General features: G+C 32.6%; 1 protein-coding gene across 1 annotated transcript in view; it reads left to right on the top strand.

Annotated features, from left to right (window-relative positions):
• The window catches only part of LOC149910051 (uncharacterized), a 39,597-nt gene extending 18,911 nt beyond the window's left edge, over positions 1 to 20,686 (top strand). The window contains exons 3-5 of the mRNA XM_090107134.1: positions 2,168 to 2,362; positions 12,459 to 12,601; positions 19,860 to 20,686. Coding sequence (XP_089963260.1) covers positions 2,168 to 2,362; positions 12,459 to 12,601; positions 19,860 to 20,285 — 764 coding nt within the window. The 3' untranslated portion in view covers positions 20,286 to 20,686. The remainder of the gene's footprint in view (positions 1 to 2,167; positions 2,363 to 12,458; positions 12,602 to 19,859) is intronic.
• The last annotated feature ends 2,241 nt before the right edge of the window (positions 20,687 to 22,927 follow it).

The raw sequence follows: 22,927 nt of genomic DNA, 5'->3' as shown, positions 1-22,927 counted from the left end.
CCAATTGTTAGTTTTTACAATTGTGATCAATCTTCGATTCGACAATATTGTCATGATTGATGGAATATTTTGCTTTATGTGTAACTTGAGACAACTATTTAAATGTCAGAATATATACATGGTTTTACTTGATTTACGAAACCACGACCTACCTTACTGTTTCTGTCACAATTCTGCATTATCTCCATTGTAACTAATTCACTATACACTAACACACAAGTTGACAACTAAAACAATTTTCACTTGTACCACAAACGTTAACAAATTAGCAATTGAAGTAAAGACAATATATAATTTATTCAAGAAAACGCATTTATTATGCAAATGCATTGCATTAATAGCATCCAATGCTATAAGATGTCTTATTTACATAACAATTGTATGGCTTTTGTTGGCGTCCACAAAAGACGAGGAAAAATTTCTTAGTCGCAAACCGAGTATTGTGCTCGCAGAATATTAGATAGAAGAAATGCTTTATTTAAAGAATGAATAAAACTTAGCTTCAATGTCGTTTACAATGGATTTGTATCATTTTAATTATGTCTTCTGATGTTTTTTAAATAAAACGTAACGAGTGACGACTGACGAGTGCTTTCCGTTGTTAATGCAAACAAGACATGTGATTTAATCTTTATAAAGATGTATGAAAAGCTAGATCTGAATTCATAATTACTAACTCTGAATTAAAGACGCAAAACACGAAGCAGTATAGGCTTTGTAATTGAAATTATAACAAAAACGTTTCAATGTTTAAATAATAAATAGCAAAGACATTGTACCTTCAAAGTGACATGTGGAGGAAATGAGTAAACAGCAAACTCGATTTATTCGAACGCAACAGTCGCAAATACGATTCTTATCAGAGCGAGCGACAAAGAGCGAATACCCTCCAAGTATCAGCAATAATGAGTAACCGGGAAAAACTTGTGTAGCGGAATGAAAAGCGCAAATTCGTCATTAGGCATCGCTTTCCGCCATTGTTGTCGCCGTCCCGCTCGCGCCCGCGTGCGGTCGCGCGGGATAAAGCGGGAGAGCGGATGGTCCTTCGGCGGATTGTTCCTTTCTATGGCGGGAACATTGTTTTCGCTTTATACCCGCCTGAATCGGAATTGTCTTGTCTGTTTCAATGGCCGGCCCCTCCACGGTATCGATGCCTGCCTCCAAAGGGGGGACACAAAGGGTTGGTCTTGAATCGAGTTGGGAGACAGGTCGTTCGATTATTGTATCGATTCAAAGGCTTTGTCTGCGCAATGGGGAATGGTTAGCGCAAATTACTTTTCTCATTTTGTCGCTGTTGTTATAGTTTGAAATGGGGATTTATTTATACTGTTCGCTTTTGTTTCAATGGCTAGATTAGTTTTATTAATGGTCTTTTGTGGATTCTCGTGATTGTCGTGTCTAGGACATTCGGGTATTTAGATCATTCTTGTGTTGTTGAGACACTCATAACTTGTATTGTGCTTAATATTTCTACAATTTATTAACATAGGTACACACACATTTTTCGAATCCAACCTATTGCCATGTTTATCAATTAACCTATTAAAACAATATCTACAACTACATACTTATTGCACGCCTCATAAGCGAAGCGTTGAGGTGGGTACTACTGTCACTTCGCGCAAAACATCTGATTTTTCAAACTTAAAATGTCTTTATGTATCATACATTGCACTTGTAAGATAATACATACACACACATATTAAGAAAAAACACTATTTTTAACGTTCATGATATTTTTGATGTCATTTTTGTTATTTAAACTAGTTAAAAAACAGTTTAAAAAAGTTCTGTCTTGGACGTCCGTGTGTCTGTATGTGCGGATCCTTTTTCTTGTTAACACGATAGCGACCGAAATACATTACTAATCGAGTCTTTTTTTTTCTCTTACGCTTGAGTATGCTCTTTCATTTTTCAGGGTCTGATTCGATGTGGTTTAATTGTTTTTAAATAAACAAAAATAATAATTAATAAATATTTATTAAAAAAAAATTATGAGGCGTGCACTTTTGGATTTTCCAAATTATAGGTCTTTACTTCAAAGCAAAGTTAATTTAATTAATGAGATATCTTTCACGTGTTTAAACTTTAAATCTCAATCACGTTTGTCTCGAAGATTATCCAAATCAGTTTCTTTAACAATTTGATCAAACCAATCCTCTTACAGGTGCAGAATGGAAGCTTCTCACAGAAGACGAGAAGCGGCCCTTCATAGATGAAGCCAAGCGTCTCCGGGCGATCCACATGAAGGAGCACCCCGACTACAAGTACCGGCCCAGGAGGAAACCGAAGACCCTGAGGAAGGAGGGCTACCCGTACTCAATACCGTATCCCAGTGTGCCTATGGATGCGTTGAGAGCTGGTAAGTTTTTTTTTCTAGATCAGAAAGCGTATTTTTCGTTTTGTTGCAAATTCTCGGGGTCACTAAATTGACAGCTTTAAGTGACGTGACGTGGCTTTAAAGTTTTGTTGGTTACAGGATGAATAAATCGAGTTTAAAATTCGTTAAAAAGTCATTTATGTATGTAATAATATAATTTGTGTCTTTCTTTCTGTTGTCAATTAACTGGAAAGTAAACTATATAAAACACTAGAGGTCCGCCCCGGCTTCGCCCGTGGTACATATTATTATTTCGTAATAAAAGGTAGCCTATGTCCTTTCTCGGGTATGAAAATATCTCCATACCAAATTTCATGTAAATTGGTTCAGTAGTTTAGGCGTGATTGAGTAACAGACAGACAGACAGAGTTACTTTCGCATTTATAATATTAGTATGGATTATTTAAATGCATCCATGACTGGAGAGAGGCATAGCATAAGATTTAATAATAATTGATGGGCTTAATGCCAAGATGAGCAAATGTTATGACATTAACGATTAACACCTAGAACTTGTCTGAAAGTAGGGTCAACTCATCTAATTCTGTGACAAAACAGAATATGAAAAAAAAAAACAGGTTAAACTTTATAAATTTTATTTTTATTTTTAATAGGAACATTAATCAATCTTCTATTTATCAAATGGAGCAAGTGTAATCTTAACACATATGAATTAACTCAGCGTAAAATGAGCTTAATCAAACCGCGATGACTTGTCTAATTCTGTGACAATCACCATAATTCGGTGATAGTACTTCTCTAATTCTGTTATAACCGAATTAAGTGAGTATTTATTATTTTTTAACACAAAAGTAAAAAAAATACAATTAATAAAAAATATAAACATATTCAAAGTAATAATTATGTATTTATTTATCAATGAGAAATTATCAAAAGAGGAGAACCATAAAAAATTAATATTGGACTTTATAATTGTTTGTGTGAACAGTGTACAGACTCATTTTTGACTGCAGAATATTTTGAATTGCGGATGTCAGCGTTGTTTCATTATATTTTTTATTTTTATTTTTGTCTTCCTCCATGCTGTCTAAAATAAAAAAAAATAACTCACTTAATTATGTGATAAAAAAATAACGGACTTTTTTAAAATGCTTGAAAGCGATCCTACTTTTAAACTTGAGTAAAAATAAATATTTTCTGACTTAAACGACTAACGTATACGTACTAAAAACAATTATTTATACACGAATTGAAAATAATAAAAATTTGCTTGGTTAATTCGGTGACACTGTTTTGAGTTGCAATCTTGAAAATCGTTAACTTTTTGAACCCAGGAAATAAGGTATTATGCAAAAACAAATGAAAAATTACTAAAACCTTTATCGGTATCAACAAGAATATGTTTTTAACAATTAATTGTCAAAGTATCATGAACTTACACTCACCTTTTCTATTTAAAATTAATTAAATAATGACAGCACAGTTGCACGCTACCGGTGAAACGTCAAACATGGCGGGCGCAGTGACAAATTCCGTGATTGTTACTATCTCACCCGCACGATTTTAACAAAAATTTGTACACGAAAAGAAGCTTTATTACTATACCATAGGGTTAATTTTAATGTATTGGATTTTACTCCTATAACGCTGTAAAAGAGTCCAAACGTTGTATCTCCGAATTAAGTGAGTCACATAATTAGGTGAGTTTACCCTACCTAATAGTACCGGGTGGACAATTGTAATGATGTTATAAAATATAAAAACTTACTAGCGGTCCGCCCCGGCTTCGCCCGTAGTACATATGAAAAATAGATGTTGGCCGATTCTCAGACTTACCCGATATGTACAGAAAATTTCATGAGAATCGGTCCACCCGTTTCGGAGGAGTATGCAGACTAACATTGTGACACGAGAATTTTATATATAAACTTATTTATATAGCCAACTATACCAGGATTATAGAATCTTCCATAGAGGTTTAATAACAGCAAATTGAAGTGTTATTATTATATACCTAATTCTTTCATTGAACTAATGCGTAAAGATTGATTATCGAATAAATAAAGTATGAAAGTGCTTATCGCAGCATTTCTACATTCCTTCATAATATTAGCACTACGTAACATACAAGCACTACCTCCCGTCCTCTTTCTTGCCTATAGATTATTATAAAACCATTATAAAACTGATTACTTAACCCATAAGTTATTCAATTTACTTTATAATCCCAGTTAAATAAAATAAACAGGACACTGCAATAAAATTAACATATTGGCATAATAACACGAAATATTAAAACCAACATGACCATTATGTAAATGGATCTAATTCTAGTTTGACATTTATAGCGGCCATCTTTGTTTTGCGCGGCAATCACACGAAAAGCTATCATTACGTGTCGTAAAGCCGCGGCTAATGTCAGAAATGACCACAGATAATCAAAAACACCAAATCTACAATGTAGGTTTTATTGCGTTTTTATGTTACGCTGTATCTGGGATTCGATTTTGTGTGATAAAAATGTAAAATAAAATATTATTACACTTTTACGCTAATAAGCTTTAGATGTCACATTGTATTTTATATCAAAGTATACCTAATTTATAAATATTCTGGACTTAAGTTCTTAGAAAGAACGAATCTTTCTCTTTCTTCCAATTATTTCACTATAACTTGTTTATTGAAGTAAATTTTAATTAATCATCTTTCATTCGATTCGCTCAAATTTTACAAATACTTAACTGTTTCACTGTACATCAGTGTGTCTCGTGTCTCATACCTACCTACTTCTACATCAGTCACAAATATCGTTGTTTCAATAAATGCAAAAGTTTAATTAAAGTCTATAGGTAGTAAGATTGGCTACAAATTACAATGGCTGTAATCTGTTACACAAATATTTTATACACTAAAAATAAACATACATACGAGTTACCCAGTAAAATTAAACAAACTCAATACTCGATACTTCAGATATTACAATGTGAAAAGGCTATTCGGGACAGCGAGCGCTATTCAATGAAAGTCATCGATTTTTGTCGAGCCATACTATTGAAGATTACGTAATCGATGTACCGTTCGCATTTGGCAAGTGAATGGCGCCAGTGGATGTTGGCAGCCAGTACAATGGCTATAGTAACTTTCGAGTCTCATAAATCCGTTTGATATGTGTAGGTACCTAAAGTTTTTTAAAAACTTTTCTTCGTGATTGAATTTATTCTATTATTCCTCCAGATGACGATTCCCCGAACGTCAGTTTTGAATTAGCAATAAGTTTACAATAAAAAAATGGATAATCTCTTAAGTGTATCTAAATTATAAATCTTTTCCTTGCTATTTCTGAATCTGCCTTATTGTACTTCATAGTACCGACTGCTATCCCATTACGCTTCCAAACACATCTACAAAACAAACGAACACACATACACATTAGGTACGTTAGTGCCTGTGGCCGAGAGTAATGAATATTACTCTCGGCCACAGGCACATAAAAACATACCTAAAAACAATTAAAAACCCAAAAAAAATGTGAATATGTTTTTAATTCCGCTTTTATAAACGAGGCTCGGTCACTAGCCTCAACGGAATACGAGTCAATAGTCACGAATTTTTTTCGTGAGCATTAATAAAAACTTGTAAACTATTATTTGAACAATCGTCATTTACTGTTTCGCATTATGGCTTATAAAAGGATTATTTAAGATGCCATTTGAGGTGATAAGTTTATATGGTTGAGATTTAAGATGGTTCTGATAAGTTCTTACAAAGATATGGAAATATGGAATGATGTGCCGTTTTGTATCCATTTTTTATTACATTTTTGTTCATATTCGAATATTATTTACTAATCGATTAAGTAGGTAGTAAAGTAGCAAAAATTGTAATAAGTTAAACGCAAAACCACGAAAAAGTATACATGAACTAATTTACGAACTTCGGGCACTTTACACAAAAACATTTTAACAAAGCAAACAGAAACAGAATCTCATCATTTCCTGGAACAGAATCAAATCGCACTATCTATCTTCATTTGTTCAATAGAACACGCCATAAAAAACTAAATCGACAAAACGTTTGAAAATGGAACAATTTCCTACGTTATCTGTGATCTACAACCATCCCTAAGAACTACAACCGTTTCTATTTGAAAATGGAATGCCATTATAATCGACGACACACACGCGCACAATAATGAACACGAAAATGAAAATAGTACAAAAGATTCCAAATATGAAAAGCGTTTGAAAATAGAACATGGAACGCATAGTTTAAACCTTCTTGGCTGCTTTTGACAGTTGACAGTTTTCGCTGTCAAAGTGAAGGTGACAATGGCGGGGGTGCGTCAAACTTAGGGTTATATTGTGGCTATTGAAGGATGTAATGGGGATGATATTGAATTTTTGGACTCGGACTCTGTTATTATGGTAATGGTGAAATTCTATACTTTTTAGTTTTGGGGTCATATCGATGTTTAAAAGATTTTGCGACTCAAAATAGCACCATTTTAATTCATCATTTTCATCATTTTAAAAACTGAGTTTTGTCATGTATATCTGTTAGCTCGGATTCATCGAATGTCGATAAATATTTTTTTTACTTTATAGGGAACTTGTATTGTATTTTGATTATAACGATCGCGATAGTACTAGCAGATTTTTTAAATCATTTATTTCCTAATATTCTACGGCTTCCTCCTTCAAGAATTTAAACTTCCCCGATTTATACTGATTATTGACTGCGGTTTCACCGTGGGTGTGGCCGGCACGTGTGCCACCGCCCTTAACTAAGGGTCGCGACACACTAAAGTAGCTTTTAAGTTAATTGCATGCTAGGGGTGACTTATAGTGATATTGCGTAATGGGCTTATGTAAATTCTTCATGTGGTTTTGTCTTGGATGACTGTTCTGGTATTAATTAATTTTCTGGGTAAGAAATTTCAGTATTGTGTGGAGTGAATGTGTGTGTAGGTATGTGTGTGTGTATGTGTGTGTGTTGATAGTGTCTGAATAGATTTGCATGTCGGGAATGAGAACGGAGTTTAGAATACCTATATAGTTTTTTTATAAATGTTAGTTCATATAAATTGTTTAAAACGTTTTTATAAAAAAAATCCCGATGGTAGACTAATAAAACACATCGAATGAAGTCTCTAAAAACTCAAACCATTTCATGTTTATATACTTCGTCTAATCAATTTCTTTGATCCACAAAAGCTTCCAAATAATTAATACAAAAATGTATTTAAATAACTTAAAAGTTCAATTAAGGGTGGCGACACACGTGGCGGCGCGTGGCGCGTAAGGGTCGCGACACACTCAGCACCGCCTCTTGGGGCGATTTGACCGAACGTTAATGTTTTGCCGCTAATTTGGCAGTAAGTTGGCTGTGCTTATAAAAATATTTGTGATTTTTGCAGTGTTAGACAAAGTACCTATTTTATAAATTAACATCTAAAATTTGGACTAAAAAAGTTTTTGAAGTGAAACTTTAGGCGCGTTGAGAGTAAAATTTCAAGGTCATGGCAATACTGTCACGTCATGCAACACGTTTTTTTTTAATTTTGGTATCTTTGAATCTTGCCAAAGAAGTTTCACTTCTGACACGTGTGCTCAGCACCCACGCTTTTTTTTAAGTCTATAATCTAAGTCCAATTTCATTCGGATTCACACATAGTATTCTTCTCGTTCAAAATTAAAATATAATAACTACTATTAAATACAATAACTATTAATTACTTGTTCAATCAATATCAATTGCGCAATTCCATAAAAACAGATAAAATACCATTATGAAAAACAAACATACCCGACCTTCTTACATAACATTATAAACTGTAAAACTATTTATATGCTAATTAGGCACATTTATAAAGGAAAATCAAATAAAAGACAAAGCATATGTCCCATTTATTATAATGCGGTTACAAATATTGATTTGATATTCTTTTGTATCGTTTAAACTTGAGACAATGTGTGTTTGGACAGATAAAAGGATGTTTGGATTGAAAAGACGTCAATAATAGATTTAATTAGATCATGGTTTAAAAAAAAAAAAGAAGTAATTTTTGTTCAAATTAAAAATACTTTTACACTCTCCTGAGTCCTGACTGTGGCATATCCTTTAACCATTAAAATCATTGCGATAATATGAAGGTACTTACATCGTGTTCTGAAGTATATACTTAATTTTTATTTCTCAAACAATACAGTCTATACTTTCTTCATTAAAATATTACAAAGCTGACCATTGATGTTTGATTTTATCATTTAATAACTGTTAATGTCTCTCCAAAAATTAACACTTAATCTTTACCACTGCGAAATCGTATAATTACGCAATAAAGGCCATAAAAATAGCGAAAAGGGAAATTTCTTCCAATAAATCGCTATGTCACCATTAGCATAGTGTTTGTTAGTGAGCGGAAGTGACCAATCGCATGCGTTCCGGAAGTGCCACCCCACCACCGCCGGTCGCGTGACGTCATTTTACATTTACGTGACAGATGATCGTGAGCGCTCGGGGAGAGAGGACGTGCGGAGAACGATATATCGTTAACTGGTTGCGGAAATGAGTTGTATTTTTCATGGATTATGTGATATAGCGTGGGAAGGGATAATTACGATAAATGTTTGATATTTTCCTAGCTTATATAATATCTCAGGGTATAAAGAACAGAACCTTACCAAAATAAATTGTATTTTTATTTTTAACAACAATAACTTATGTATGTAGTATAACACTTGAAAATGGTTAATAACCTTAACATTTCTAGTACCTTTCAAAATTGGTACCACCATTACCCCATACCAAAAGCAACATCACAGGTCATTTGATGTTAAACAAGCGAAACTATGTTAGCATGATTTGCAAAAGCATAACTAATCTATCAATTTAAGCACGGTTTGTTAACGAGAGCCGGGTCGGGGTGCTTGTATGAAACGGCTGTATTTTCGCCATGTCATTGGTTGAGATGTTTCGGCCGTGGATAATCGTATTGAGCTGATCCACTTAGAGGTTCCGCAGAACTGACAGGATGGGGCAAATGAGCAAGCGACGTTTTATAAATGGGATTTATAAATGGGATAGTGAAGAATTTTAATCTAGAAGCAGTTAAATGATTTAGTCCACGCGAAGAATAAATGGGTAGTCAAATGTGTTGAACTGATTTTTGATGTTGAAAGCAAGCTATATTTATAGAACGAAATAGAACCTTCACTGTATAATGTAATGAAGTAAGAAAATGGTAACGCGCTACATAGATGGTTAATATGAAACGAAACCAAACACCTGACCCCAAAAAACATCAAAAGAAAGAGTTAATTGTTAGGGAAACCATACAATATTAAAGGGTGAATAGTTAGAACTTTACGTAAATAGTCTGTTGTAAGATCAAAGAACTGTTTGTAAAGAAATTATGAATAGACATTTATATCCCTACTTTCCAAAATAAATCAAGAAAGCCCTATAAAAAGATAACATTTAATCGAAGTTCTACCCACGTTAGATCAGTTTAATGTCCTATTACCAAGAAAGAGTATACCTATCTATACTAATATTATAAATCTGAAGAGTTTGTTCGAACGCGCTAATCTCAGGAACTACTGGTCTGATTTGAAAAATTCTTTCGGTGTTAGATAGCCCATTTATCGAGGAAGGCAATAGGCTATATATCATCACGCTAAGACTAACAGGAGCGGAGTAATGCGGGTAAAACCGCGGGGCACAGCTAGTTAGATATAAAATGTGTCATGTGTAACGTGGTTCGAATCTGTATTTCTGATTAGATATTCACTTTGCCACAATCACCAATACACTCTGATCACTTCCACCTACAAAGATTTCGATCCACATTTCCATAAAACACCAATACCTTAGCCCAACAGCACAGAAAAATGGACATTTTCCGTAAAATTTAACACGCAACAAAAGTGACGGGGGAGGTAGCCCATTGGGAATCCGTTCGACCTTTTTCAAACCGATCTCGTATGCACAATACCTTGCTATATTTACGTATTAACATATAGGAAGCCAGTCATTATGCTACCTGAATGGGGACGGCGAAAATGGACGCTTTGTCCGGCGAGGGGCCGAAATTACAGTTTATATTCCACGTCTTGCTAGGGTTTATTAAAATCTACTAATACTTTTTTCGTACGTAAGGGAAATTTTTGTTTCGATTTATTTCATGGGATGGTCGTGTGATGAGACACTATTTTGGTATTTTCTACGACAGTATTGTTTTTTGCGGGTTCTCATGTAATGTGTAGAAAATTAAGAATTTGTGTTTCTGTCAATTGTTTAAGAATAGACGTTGGAATATTGGGAAATACCTGTGAATATTTTTTTATTAATTTATTCTACAATAGTTTCTGAGTTATTGAGTAATAAATTTAGACAGAAAATTGCAAGTTCCATTGTGCGCAATAGTTTATTCGTATTATTAATAATACAAATAAAGTATTGTCATATTTATGAATTATGCCGTCCGCACTAAGTAATATATTGCCCACTGTAATGGATATTTAATATTTATATACTGTATATTTTATTTCGATACAAACATTATAAAGTAGCTCATAATAAATCAATACTAGCATCTGCATCGTTATAAACATCTCAATGAAATTAATGTTCCAACTTTCAATAACCGTCGTTAAATATGATATACTATTGACGTACATGTTTAATTTATTATCTGTGACAATAATTATAGAATCCGAAGTCCCGCCTAATTCAAACATTTAAATTAATAAAACTCTTCACAAAGTTCGAGGAGAAAATCCATCGTTATTCACGCCAATACCAGACGGAGACAGAATACCGCGAGATGACAACGAATTTAATTATAAAATATAATAAAAAAATCTCCAGCGTCCCTTCTATTAAATGGAAATATCTCTTAATAGATTGTCAAGTGAATTTGACCTTTAGTACGTTTGAAAAAGGAGCGAATCCAGTTTCCGACACGCAAAATGGAATTGGCGCGCTTTATAATATGTTGTAGGTAGGTTCGAGTGACGTCACCACAAAGGGGATTCATATTATTTTTTTAGAATTTAAATTTCGAAGACATCGAGTGTTCGATTACGTGTAATGCGGATATTGATATGTCATAAATGACATCTAATTTGAAATTCAGAGGCGCCTAAGCATAATGACGTTTATTGTTAGTGAAGAGGTTTTATATCACATTTATTTGAATCTCCTCGCAAATAATATATCTGTAAAGCTTTATGCGTTTATTTTCACCGCTTTTTATACCTGAAACGTATTGCGTTATCAATATAAACAATAAAAAAACTTCTGTATCGACAATTAGATTGACTAGCCGCTAATCCCGTCTCAGTCCGAAATATACCCCATGTGACTGAGGAAAAATACATTTTTCTGCTGCTAAAAGAACTTCTCAAATCACTCCAATAGTGTGAAAACATTACAAAAACACATTCCTCTTATAATTTTAGTGTAAACAGTGTCTATACATAGTTCATCTAAATCAGATAGGACAGGACAGAGTAACGTACAATACAGAGACCTCAGAATCGAGAGCAATTAATTATTTCATTGTGTAGACCTCTAGAGTACTATTAACTGCGGTCAGTTGAGGTCTCAAGGTGTTTATTAAACACAACTTAGTTTGGGTTAATGGGATTATGTTGTAATGAATAGGGTTGCAGTTCTGTGTGGCTGTTTATTTATAGATGAAGGTGGTTTTATACTGTATTGTCGTAGTGATTTTGATTTATAAGTTGAGATAGTTTTAGTTTATGTTTCTAAATCAAAAGATGATCTTCGAACTTATCTATTTTTTGATACTTGCTTAACTGAAGCCGTTTTAAAATTCTCCTTAGATAAACTCTTGAAACAATAAGAGTGATTATTTGTGAAATGTTTTCTGTTTTACAAAACATATTATCCAATACGATATCTATAAGGATCTATTTATTGATACTGACTTAATTGAAATGAACACAATTACATTTTAAAATCCTTCAAAAATATTGAGTTCAAAAATTGTGTTGATTATTTGATAGATTTTATTTTTACATAGCGCGTTGTCGTTTCGGCGTGTTATATTTTCTCATACAATACTTTATTCCATTGTACAATTGTACAGGCATGGCAGGCGGGGGCATGGGCCAGGCGATGTCCGGCTACTACGGGGCCGCGTACGGCCCGCTCGGGGCCAGCATGGCGGCCGCGGCGGCTGCGGCGGCACAGCAAACCGCTATATCGGCTGCTCTTACGCCTAATGCACAGGTATGTTGATAATATATGTTTGAGATGACAAAAAAGAGGAGGTTATTATACCTCACTTGCGCGGGTAACACTAACATGTATATACTTGCAGAATTAGTCTAAAATGTAGTACCTTTTGGAAGGTAGGTATAGTTTGAATTGGAATAATGTGAGTTTGGTTTCATTGGTACTGTTACGTTTCATTATTGAAAACATTTAACTTTTAAGAGTCTCTGACAAAATCTAAGTATCTAATCCTTTTTTTTAAACAAACAGACAAAGCTGAAGAGTTTGTTCTTTTAACGCGCAAATCTGAGGAACTATAATACAGGTCCGATTTGAAAACTTTCACAAAATTAATGTAAACAAAAATCTCAATAAAATAAACAAAGATGGTTTGAGCCAACTTCACAAGAATAATTTAAACCGTATTATTTTTATTAGCCTTTCGCGATAAATCGTAGGGAGACCGGGGATGGTTGACTAACTTTTGACTTAAGCTCGTATATCTCTGATGTTTAACTGTATATAACAAAAATAGCAGTTGATACAGATAGAAGAACTATTCAGGTACCTAAAATACTAATCTATAACCTATATATTTATCATTATAATATTTATTTAGTCGATTTTCTAAACCCCTGACGCTTGGTCAACCTACCCCATGTCCGGGGTAAGTTGACTATAGGCATGGGGTAGGTTGACCTAGGCAGTAATTAGTATAAATAAAGAGGATTAGTATAAAATAAAACACAAAAATGTACTAAATGATAGAAACTTTTTATTTAATTATAAACAAACTTAAATTTGAGATCCATTCTTGGTTAATAAAGAACTTTACTAAAGGTAACTTTTTAAACTATTAAAAAAACTAAAATTAACAATTCTTGAGGGATTAATCCAGCACCTCAATTGATAAATGTGAGTCGTGGTTGTCCAAGAGCAGAAGAATAGGCTTTTCTTTACTGGGTTTCACGTGTTTCACAAAATGCTTTGCGTAATAATTGCGTATTAATATGAAATTTTCTTCTTTCATCCACCCAGATAGGTTAGCGTCACATTCTGAACCTATAGGACCCGCCTTAAGAAAATGCTCCTTGAAATTTACTCTTGGAAAAACAAAAAACGGGGGAACCATGTTGCCGAGAGCTGAAATTGCTACTGCAATTGTCACTAAAGTGCCTCTTTCAGCCGAAGTCATTTTACCCAAATTTTTAATACCCCGGCGAGCTATGACTCTATTAGGCACATGGACTGTTGTAAGTCCCGTCTCATCAACATTCCAAATATCACTATCATAATCTTTTTTGCGTATTCAAATGCAAACTTGCGTGTCTCATACGGTGTTAATCCATAATAAATGTCAGCAGCCGTCTTCAAATAAGCTACCAGTTTATTTTCTTCGTCATCGCTAAATACCTGCCTATTTTTTATGTACCCCACCGTGTCCAGGGTCAAATCAGCTTTCCCGAGGTTCGGATAACGTTCTAGCTTTTGTTTAAGTTTAGTCACATAACGATGCAACGTTTTGTATGGAATTTGGTATTTCTTTGATGTGGCGTTGATGCTATTATTATCGAAGATTACTTCGTGGCAAGCTCTTTCTATGATATCTTTTGGTACATCACCCCTTTCAGATTTTCTTTTGTACGTCCTCATTTTCTGTAAAAATACAACTGTAATTTAGTATGTGAGAGAAGACTATAATAGTGTTTACATTGATGATGCACATTAACCATTAGCCCACACAATTCTTTAAATAAATGATAAAATGTTATACTTATTATAAAGGGGTTGGTTGACCAATTAGTCTACCTACCCCGAACAAAATTAGTCAACCAACCCCTGACGCCATTTTGAATTTCACCTGCGTATCATATGCAAACTCTGGCACTAACATGGAAGCAATACTGTGTAATATAGAATAAAATTATCATATTTACATTTGGCATAACAACAGCATTGTTTCTAACAGATCCAAAGACACAATAACGAAAAAAGTTACTTACCGAGACCAAAAATACAACATGTGATGCCACTCACGAACGCCACGCGACTGCGGCGGCTAACTTCACACAAGTTAGCGGGTCGTAGGGAGGCATCGTCGCTCGTGATTGGTTGATGAAAAACACGTGATGGTGGCGAGTTATTGTTGTTTAGTCTACCTGCCCCTATAGCCAACCATCCCCGGTCTCCCCTACCTCAATACGAGATGCGGAAAGTTACACTTGAACCTTTGTTTATTTAACACTTGCCTTTGAATGATGCCCTTATTGGGATATGACTTATAAATGAGTTACTTGCTTCTTTATTTTTATATTTGTTTATAAAAATACTAACAGATTTTACGATTAAACCAAATTGTACAGGATTGATATTGTATAAGTACAAACATTATTTTAAATACAGATTTTTCAATGAATAATTATCTATACAATATCTACGTGATTTAAATATTAATAAAAATATTACCTACCTAATTTGAAAAGTCAATTAAAATTGGTTTACTAAAACTGTAGTTAACCCTGAAATAGTTAATTTTAATTAACCCGCATACTGCCTATGGTCTATAATTTAGCATCAAATATTCCAATTTTTTGTATGACACAAATGATTACATCATCAAAACATGTCGGCAACTTAAGACGATCAGCTGACTCATCATTCCCCCTAATTAGCTGCGTAAAACGTAATTTATTAAAAAAATAACACGCGTGTAATTAATACGGAATGAGTTTACTCTTTAAATTAGCGAGGCGCTACTATTCGTACCTTTTTTTGGGAAAGTCGGTAAAATTTTGACAATTCGTCACGCTAAACGGTAGGTGTGCGAAACGGGCCGCATGTTACGTTTTTTGGTAATTTTTTTGAGTTAACTATGGTTTAACGCTTCGTTTAGGATTAAATTAACTTATTTGTGTTTTTACAAAATAATCTTGGATGACTTTTTTTGAAGAGCCGACTTTTTAGGTAGGTATAGACAAATGGTCGGAAAATGTTTAGGAGTGAATAAATCACTAGTTTTAATCACAGATGCTTAACATAAAATAATAAAATGGATTTTCATATCTTTTTACAATTTTGATATCATCGAAATTCGCTAAAGATATATATTCAATTCAATACTTTTTGTAAAATTTATTTAAAAATGGACCAAGCATAAAACAATTTTAAATATCCTTAGAGACGTAACTTTATTATCATTACTCTACAATAACATATATAAAAAAAAATCCTAATTCTTATCAACTTTAAAAAATATCCTCGATTTTAACCCTTAAAAAAACCATCTTCCAAACTAAATCTTAAAGTTATTTGTTATCCAAGTTACGTTTCGCTGTAAACAAGGGTCGGACCCGCTAATTATTTTGCGATGACCCTTCCTGAATGTAAACAATATGATGAGGGGTTAGAGTGTAAAGTAACCATGGATTTGTTTTTTAGAATAAAAAAAAAACGTAAAAAAAAATAAAGAATCGTGTGGTGTCCATGTATATGAATTTTAAATGTGTAAATTTTAAACTATACAATTAAATAAAAAATAATACTACAAAAAATATGTTTGGCATAGTTTATATTTTGTTATTAGGTCGTTCTGCATAATAAAGTAACTAAGAAAAAAGTTAATTATGCATTTAATTTATTTGTTATTTCAATAACATTTTTACCCTGGTGTACTTAGACATGAAAATGCATGATTAAAAGTAAATTTTTAAGTATTTGTAGTTAGTCAAACATTTTTTTAACAATATAAACACTACAACACACGCCTTAAATAAAAAAAAAAAACAAATCAATTCGAATGTTTATCCAATAATTAAACGAATCGATTATACATGAGTACTCGAAGGGTGCTGGGATTAGACGTCAAGCGTGGGGGAGGCGTTTAAGGGATGAGATTAAGATTACACCCTTGATGATTATGGGATGTTTTATGGATGAAAATACTTTAATTCTAGATTAATTGTATTAGGAAGGATTTTATTTGTATGTCTGTTAAGTTTGGATATTATCAAAATTTTGACTTATTTCACATCTAGATAGTATGTGTGAGTGTCATAGGCTAAACATATTTATATTTTTAATCACGGTATCATAACTATAATAATTTTCATTACGTATTTATTTATCTTCTCTTATTTTATTTACATACTAGGTACATATTATGTCCGGTTGTTAAAAAAATTCATCCTCTTCAATATAAATGTTGCTCCACTACGTAAAATTGTCCATTTTCTAATATGTATACTTATCAAAATTAATAAGTATTATCAATTCATTCGTTCCTGATCAAATACCTAACAGACTTACAAATTAATTCCACCGTTTTTAATCTTTTCTCAATTTCAATGTTTCATTTCATATGTTTTATTTATTGTTATTATTACGTGACAGTATATATAAACAAAACGCTATCATTCAAGTACTAGTACCTGTTTATACAATGCTCTCGATTTCAAAGTAAGTATCGATTAATTACTGCGAGCGAAAGTTTTGTTTCGGTAGCGGCTGTTAGGGCTGACACTTTATAGTTATTGTACAAAGGCTAGGTACATATTTTTTCAAATGTATTTATGTGTTTCATAATGCATTTAAAAATATAGAGTAAACAATAATGTTATTTAAAAATCAGCATCAACTTTTAATTAATAGATATTCTCAACAGTGCTATTTGAGAATAATCAAATCTCACAAAGCGGTAAAAAAATTAAAAACACGAAAAAATACAAATATAATTTAACATAAAATTAAACCTTTTGTAGTATTCACCGTTTCATTAACATGTAGGTAACAGTTTATCAATTAATTCATTAAATTAAAATGGAAGTCACAATTACCAATAGTATACCGACTATCCATATTATATTTTAAACCCTTACCCAAAAACCATAACAAAACAGTGCCAACCCTACATCCCCTCGCACCATACCTTAATAGACATCGATTTTTTTCGATTAACGTATCGAATCGTGCCCTAAACAGAGAAAACAATACAATCAGCTACTATTGAGCTATATTAAAAATGGTGATAGTGCGTTTTGCGCAGGTAACTTATAACGAACCATTGTGATTTTCACTCGATTATTTTGATCGATGATTTTTGGGAGCCGGTTAATGGGCTTTCATGGTCAATTATTGGACGTAATTGTTAACATGTGTTGTTGGGTAAAAATTTCATTTAAAATGTATACCTAATAGCAGCACAATATGTGTATACTGGTTTAGTAAATTTTCAATATAATGTGTATTGATATTTAGTTTACCGTGTAGGGCTAGATTTACATTGTAATCGAAATATTAACAAAGCATTATAATAAAATAAATCACCTGCAGATTCAGTTAGTAGAAAAATCTGAATGTAAAAAAGAAAAATATTTTTATTGGTAAATTTTTTGATGTTAGCTAAGTAAAAAATCGCAAACCTACCATCCAACCAAAAAAAAACAATTACCTATCAAAACATTCCATTTCAAATTCATCGCTCTTACTACCAAGCATTTATAAACAGATACAATAAAGGTTATAAAACCTACGGTCGATGTCGCGGTGTCGGGCTAAGCCTGATTTAGCGCGCCCGTAAGTTAGCCGTAACGACGCGGGACCCGACAAAAGATAGATAAAGAAAGAAAAAGATCGTGTGGAATTTTTTGAAATCGCATCCAATACTAGTCATTTAATAGCAGTTTAAAATTTTTATGAAAATCGTTTATAGTTTAATATTTTTTTGTGTTAAAAAATTATCTTAGCGTGTGAGCTGTTTTAAATATCTTTTAAAACAGCTCACACGGTTATTTAAAATCCACTAAGGACAATATAATAGTTATTTTTCCTTTTTTATAATTTTTCGCAAATATTAAAGTTTCTTATTGGCTATCTATTATTATTTGCCCGTATACAGCCTCAGGAATTCCCAGTCTAGTAAAAGAGGGAATAAAACTCATTTTTAAATATTTCAACAATGCTATCGAAACAACGCAGCAGTGTGTCACCGGCTATTTACCTCACAATATTGTGCGGCTCACTTCATTAAAAATTCCAAACTCGCGACTTTATCGAACGCTTTGTAAAGATCTGTACACAATAAATCATCGGATTATCAATTCTATCCACAATGCTATAGAGCACAGTTCACAATGCTGTCCGGTTTATAGAATTCATTCAATTTTTCAGTATTCGATAGATTACAAATTATAATCCGATTCGGAATTAATGGAAGGTGCTGATTCGTAAATATTTTGACTTTTCGTTTGGGACTAATTTATAGAAATGCGCTTATGCATTAACTAAGGAATATATCATTATCTTATATGGAAATTGATGCATGCAACATTATGAATTATTAACAAAATGGTCACTATAGTATTACAAGAAATTTTCATCATTAGTAACGTTTACTACGATCAAAATAAGTGCTGTATGATAAAAAAAGATCTCGTGACAAGGCTGGTGGACATAGAGACCTTCTAAAAGGTTATAAAAATCGTAATCTTAGATCAAGCATTATCACGTTGATGCTTTTCATCCAATTAACAGCAGTTCCCGGAAATATGAAACGAAACCAAAATATCCCGTTTTATCCAACAATATCTTATAAATAAATTGAGGTCTGATACACCAATCCGGCCCAAAATAGATCTATTAGTATACACATTATTACGCCTACATACCAATTGACTATTATATTTTTCTCGAGAAGCAAACAGTGTAGGCTTAATCCTGGACTTTATTTACATTCGAATATTTAGATACGTGTGAGAAATGATGTTTTGATGTAGATTGCAGCGCACTTGAATATAAAGTGCCCATGAAATTATTATGGATCTTACTAGCTTTAAACAGTTTTCTGAAGGGCAAGGTAGTTTTTATATGAATGTATGAGGAAAATCAAACACAACTCATAATTATTTTTTTTAAGAATTCTTTGTGGATTAGAAATATTATACGATGACAAAGGCCTTAAATTTAAGAAACCACAACTGTCTACTTTTAATTAATCGTTTGTTATAACGCCCCTTATTGAACTGTAATTGCTGTTAGTGTTAATTTTAATGATGTTACCTATTATTAAGATTAAGCAAAATAATGATGACTAAGCAAATGTGATACTCGATAGCTCACTATTTAAGCCACTGTACTTATATACTTTTTAGAGACAGCGCTTAGATATTTTGGTGCACAATGAGTCTTATAAATAAGCATATGTGTTTTAATTCGTCCCTTTTTATCTTAAACAAATCTTATTTAAAATATGTTTGCTAAACTTTCAACTCTCTTACAGGTCGGTTCATCGATGGACATGTCGAAATACTCGATCGAGGACAAATACAGGAGCTATGGTATGTACCCTGACCCTGCTCGTGGCTACCTCGACTCCGCGGCCCTCTCCAAAGCCTACATGTACATGGACCAGCAGCAACAGAGATCCTACCCGATGGACATAAGCAAGATGTACTCAGAAGCATCCGCAGCCGCTATGGCTGGTCTAAGTTCAGTTAACCCCTCAAATATTTCACCAAGATCGTCAGAATCACCTGATGTGACCCCCAAGAATGATCGCACTGAAGGATCGTCTACAGGATCTAACCCTTCCCCCTCTTTACCATATTATCAGTCCCCTGGGCTCCTAATGCCTCAGTATCCTGGACAATACGCACAGAGCACGCAAAACGGTGAATTCCGAAGACCGTTGACTGTTATTTTCTGACCAGATACCTAGTATCCGAACTGATGATACTGCTCTGTACATATTTTTAAATGTTTAGTTCGTTTTATTACCCTTGTTTATCCTTGTTTTTTTTTCGTCACATTTTGTGCCCAGTTTTTGATTGAATTATCATGAAAGACGTGTCTTACTTTGTATGAGTCGTTTCTTTGTTTGAAAGTTCGTTGTAATTCATGTTTTAAATAAATTTAAAGTTCCTTTTATTTTGACTAGTTAAACAACTGATTGACTGTAAATATTTATTATGTAAAAATTATAGGATTTAATCATCTTTTTAAGATTTGTTGTGATTAGTAAAGACAAGATTACATGTAAAGTGATTGAAACTGGTAAATGTGTGTTCATAATAGATTTGGAAAACTACTTAATCGGATGGAAGTGCACTAGAAATATAAATATAAATAAAAAGCAACATTTTAACAAATTATATTTTATAATGTTATTCTATATCTTCTATAAGTAAGTATTTCAATTTCACCAAATTTTAAACACTTGCTAGGTACATTTTTCAATCTGAATTGGTGGTTTTTCAATACATTTGTCATTTGGATATTCATAAAAAATCCTGGAACCAATTTTATAGCTGAATTTGTATCATAGCAAATCTTAAAAAGTATTTCAACAACGAATAAATAATAATATATTGTAAATAATAGAATAAGATTTAGAAATTTATTTAATATTATGTGCATTTATTTGAAAATTATATAAACATATCTAATTGTTATGATTATATGAGAAATACTTTTTTAAGTATTTTCAAAAATATTTTGTTAATTTTAAACACGATCATCTCGTGTTCTTATTGCATTTATTTTGTTGCCATATTAAAACAAATTCGAGTTTTTGAAGTGACAACCCTAGAATCATTTAGAATGTAAGCAATAGATCAAGAACCAATAATTTTCGTCTTATTTAGTTGCCATATGATTTAATTATGGATGAGTGGCAACCCTTGAAATCAATGTAGAAAATAAGCAATAATAAAGAAGAATTGCATTTGTTTTTATTTTGTTATAGCTTTGAATAGTGTTGCAATTTTGAATGCAAAATTGTCAAGGATTGACACATTTGTTAAAAATATGGATATAAATGTAAAATATTATAATAAGCGTAGAATTAACTGTATAGACACGACTTAGACACGAAGAATATTACTCAAATTAAATCGTTGGAAAATCTCAACTATTGTTTTATTTATTTCTCTTTTTCTATTAACATTTACTCATGTTATTATGAACGTACTAGATTTCCGCCCGCGGCTTCGCCCGCGTTTTCAAAGGAAAACCCCCATAGTTCCCGTTCCCGTGGGATTTCTGGGATAAAACCTATCCTATGTGTTAATCCAAGTTACCCTCTATATGTGTGCTAAATTTCATTGTAATCGGTTCAGTAGTTTTTACGTGAAAGAGTAACAAACATCCATACATCCATACATCCTTACAAACTTTCGCCTTTATAATAGTATTAAGATATTAAGATATAATAAAGAATCAAATACGCAAAAAAATACTTAAAATAGTATTAAAATCCAAACATATTGTCCATAGATAATACCTTACAATAATAAAACCATGGACCCCCATTTCGCGTAGAGCGGATTTCAAAAATAAACATTCGCAAAATAAACAAATTAAAAAACGTATAATATTTATTATATTCTAACCCTTTACAATAACAAAACTTGAAATCGAAAATGATATCATTTTTTACCACACTTAAAGTTGTATTCGTAAATTGGCCATCAATTTAAGCTGTTTACACACGAAGTGGAAAATTCAAAGGTAAAAGTAGAAATATTTTTATTTTTTCACACCTATTCATAGCAGGTACGGACGCACGACACAGGTAAGTACAGGAATATGATTAAATTAAAAAAATCTTGATATATAATGATAAAGTATCCTGATAAGTAAAAAATTGTCTTAGAGATAGCCATTGAACAATCTTATATTTACCTATACGTTTATATCAGCACCGAAATGGACAGAAAATATTTGTAATAGCTACTTACTTTAATTCTACGAGACAGTAATATTTAATTACATAGAACTACTACATTTCTAGACACCAATCTGCGATACAAAGATATAAGTGCAGTATTTGCATGCAAGAACAAAAAGCATTTTCACATACGTAGTTACCTAGTATTAGAAAATGAAGTGTTTTACTATTATTTATTTACAGAAACAATTATATTTCATACTGTTACTAGGCATATGATATCTGTTCTCTAAACTATTTAAAAATAAACAGATATGCGGCGTTTTAAACGTCACACTGCATTTAACACATCACTCCTTGCGGTACAGTAGTCCCCTGTTTTAATAAAATATGCAAGTCGATAGATATCACTGGCAGGGTAGTGATTTATTAAGAAAACAAGCGCTTTGTGGGGCAAAATACGTTGAAATAACATAAACAATTGCGCGGACCCTCTTGTAGTGTAGGTGAGCTGATACAGGGTGTTTAGAGCGTTAAATATTGTTGAAAACTATACTTTTTATATATTATAACACATCAGGATCAAGTGGACATTTTATTAATTGCTATACAGTGTTATCTCTATTTCATTATTTTGTCCTAATTCGTAAATACTAAATATGTCAACTTTCTTTCGCTTT

The sequence above is a fragment of the Colias eurytheme genome, chromosome 2, assembly GCF_061535395.1.
Source record: "Colias eurytheme isolate Ceu_HAF_F1 chromosome 2, ilColEury1 Martin Lab GWU primary, whole genome shotgun sequence".
In the NCBI taxonomy this organism is placed as follows: domain Eukaryota; kingdom Metazoa; phylum Arthropoda; class Insecta; order Lepidoptera; family Pieridae; genus Colias; species Colias eurytheme.
Note: the sequence above shows the minus strand (reverse complement) of the source record. Positions and strands in the feature narration are given on the sequence as shown.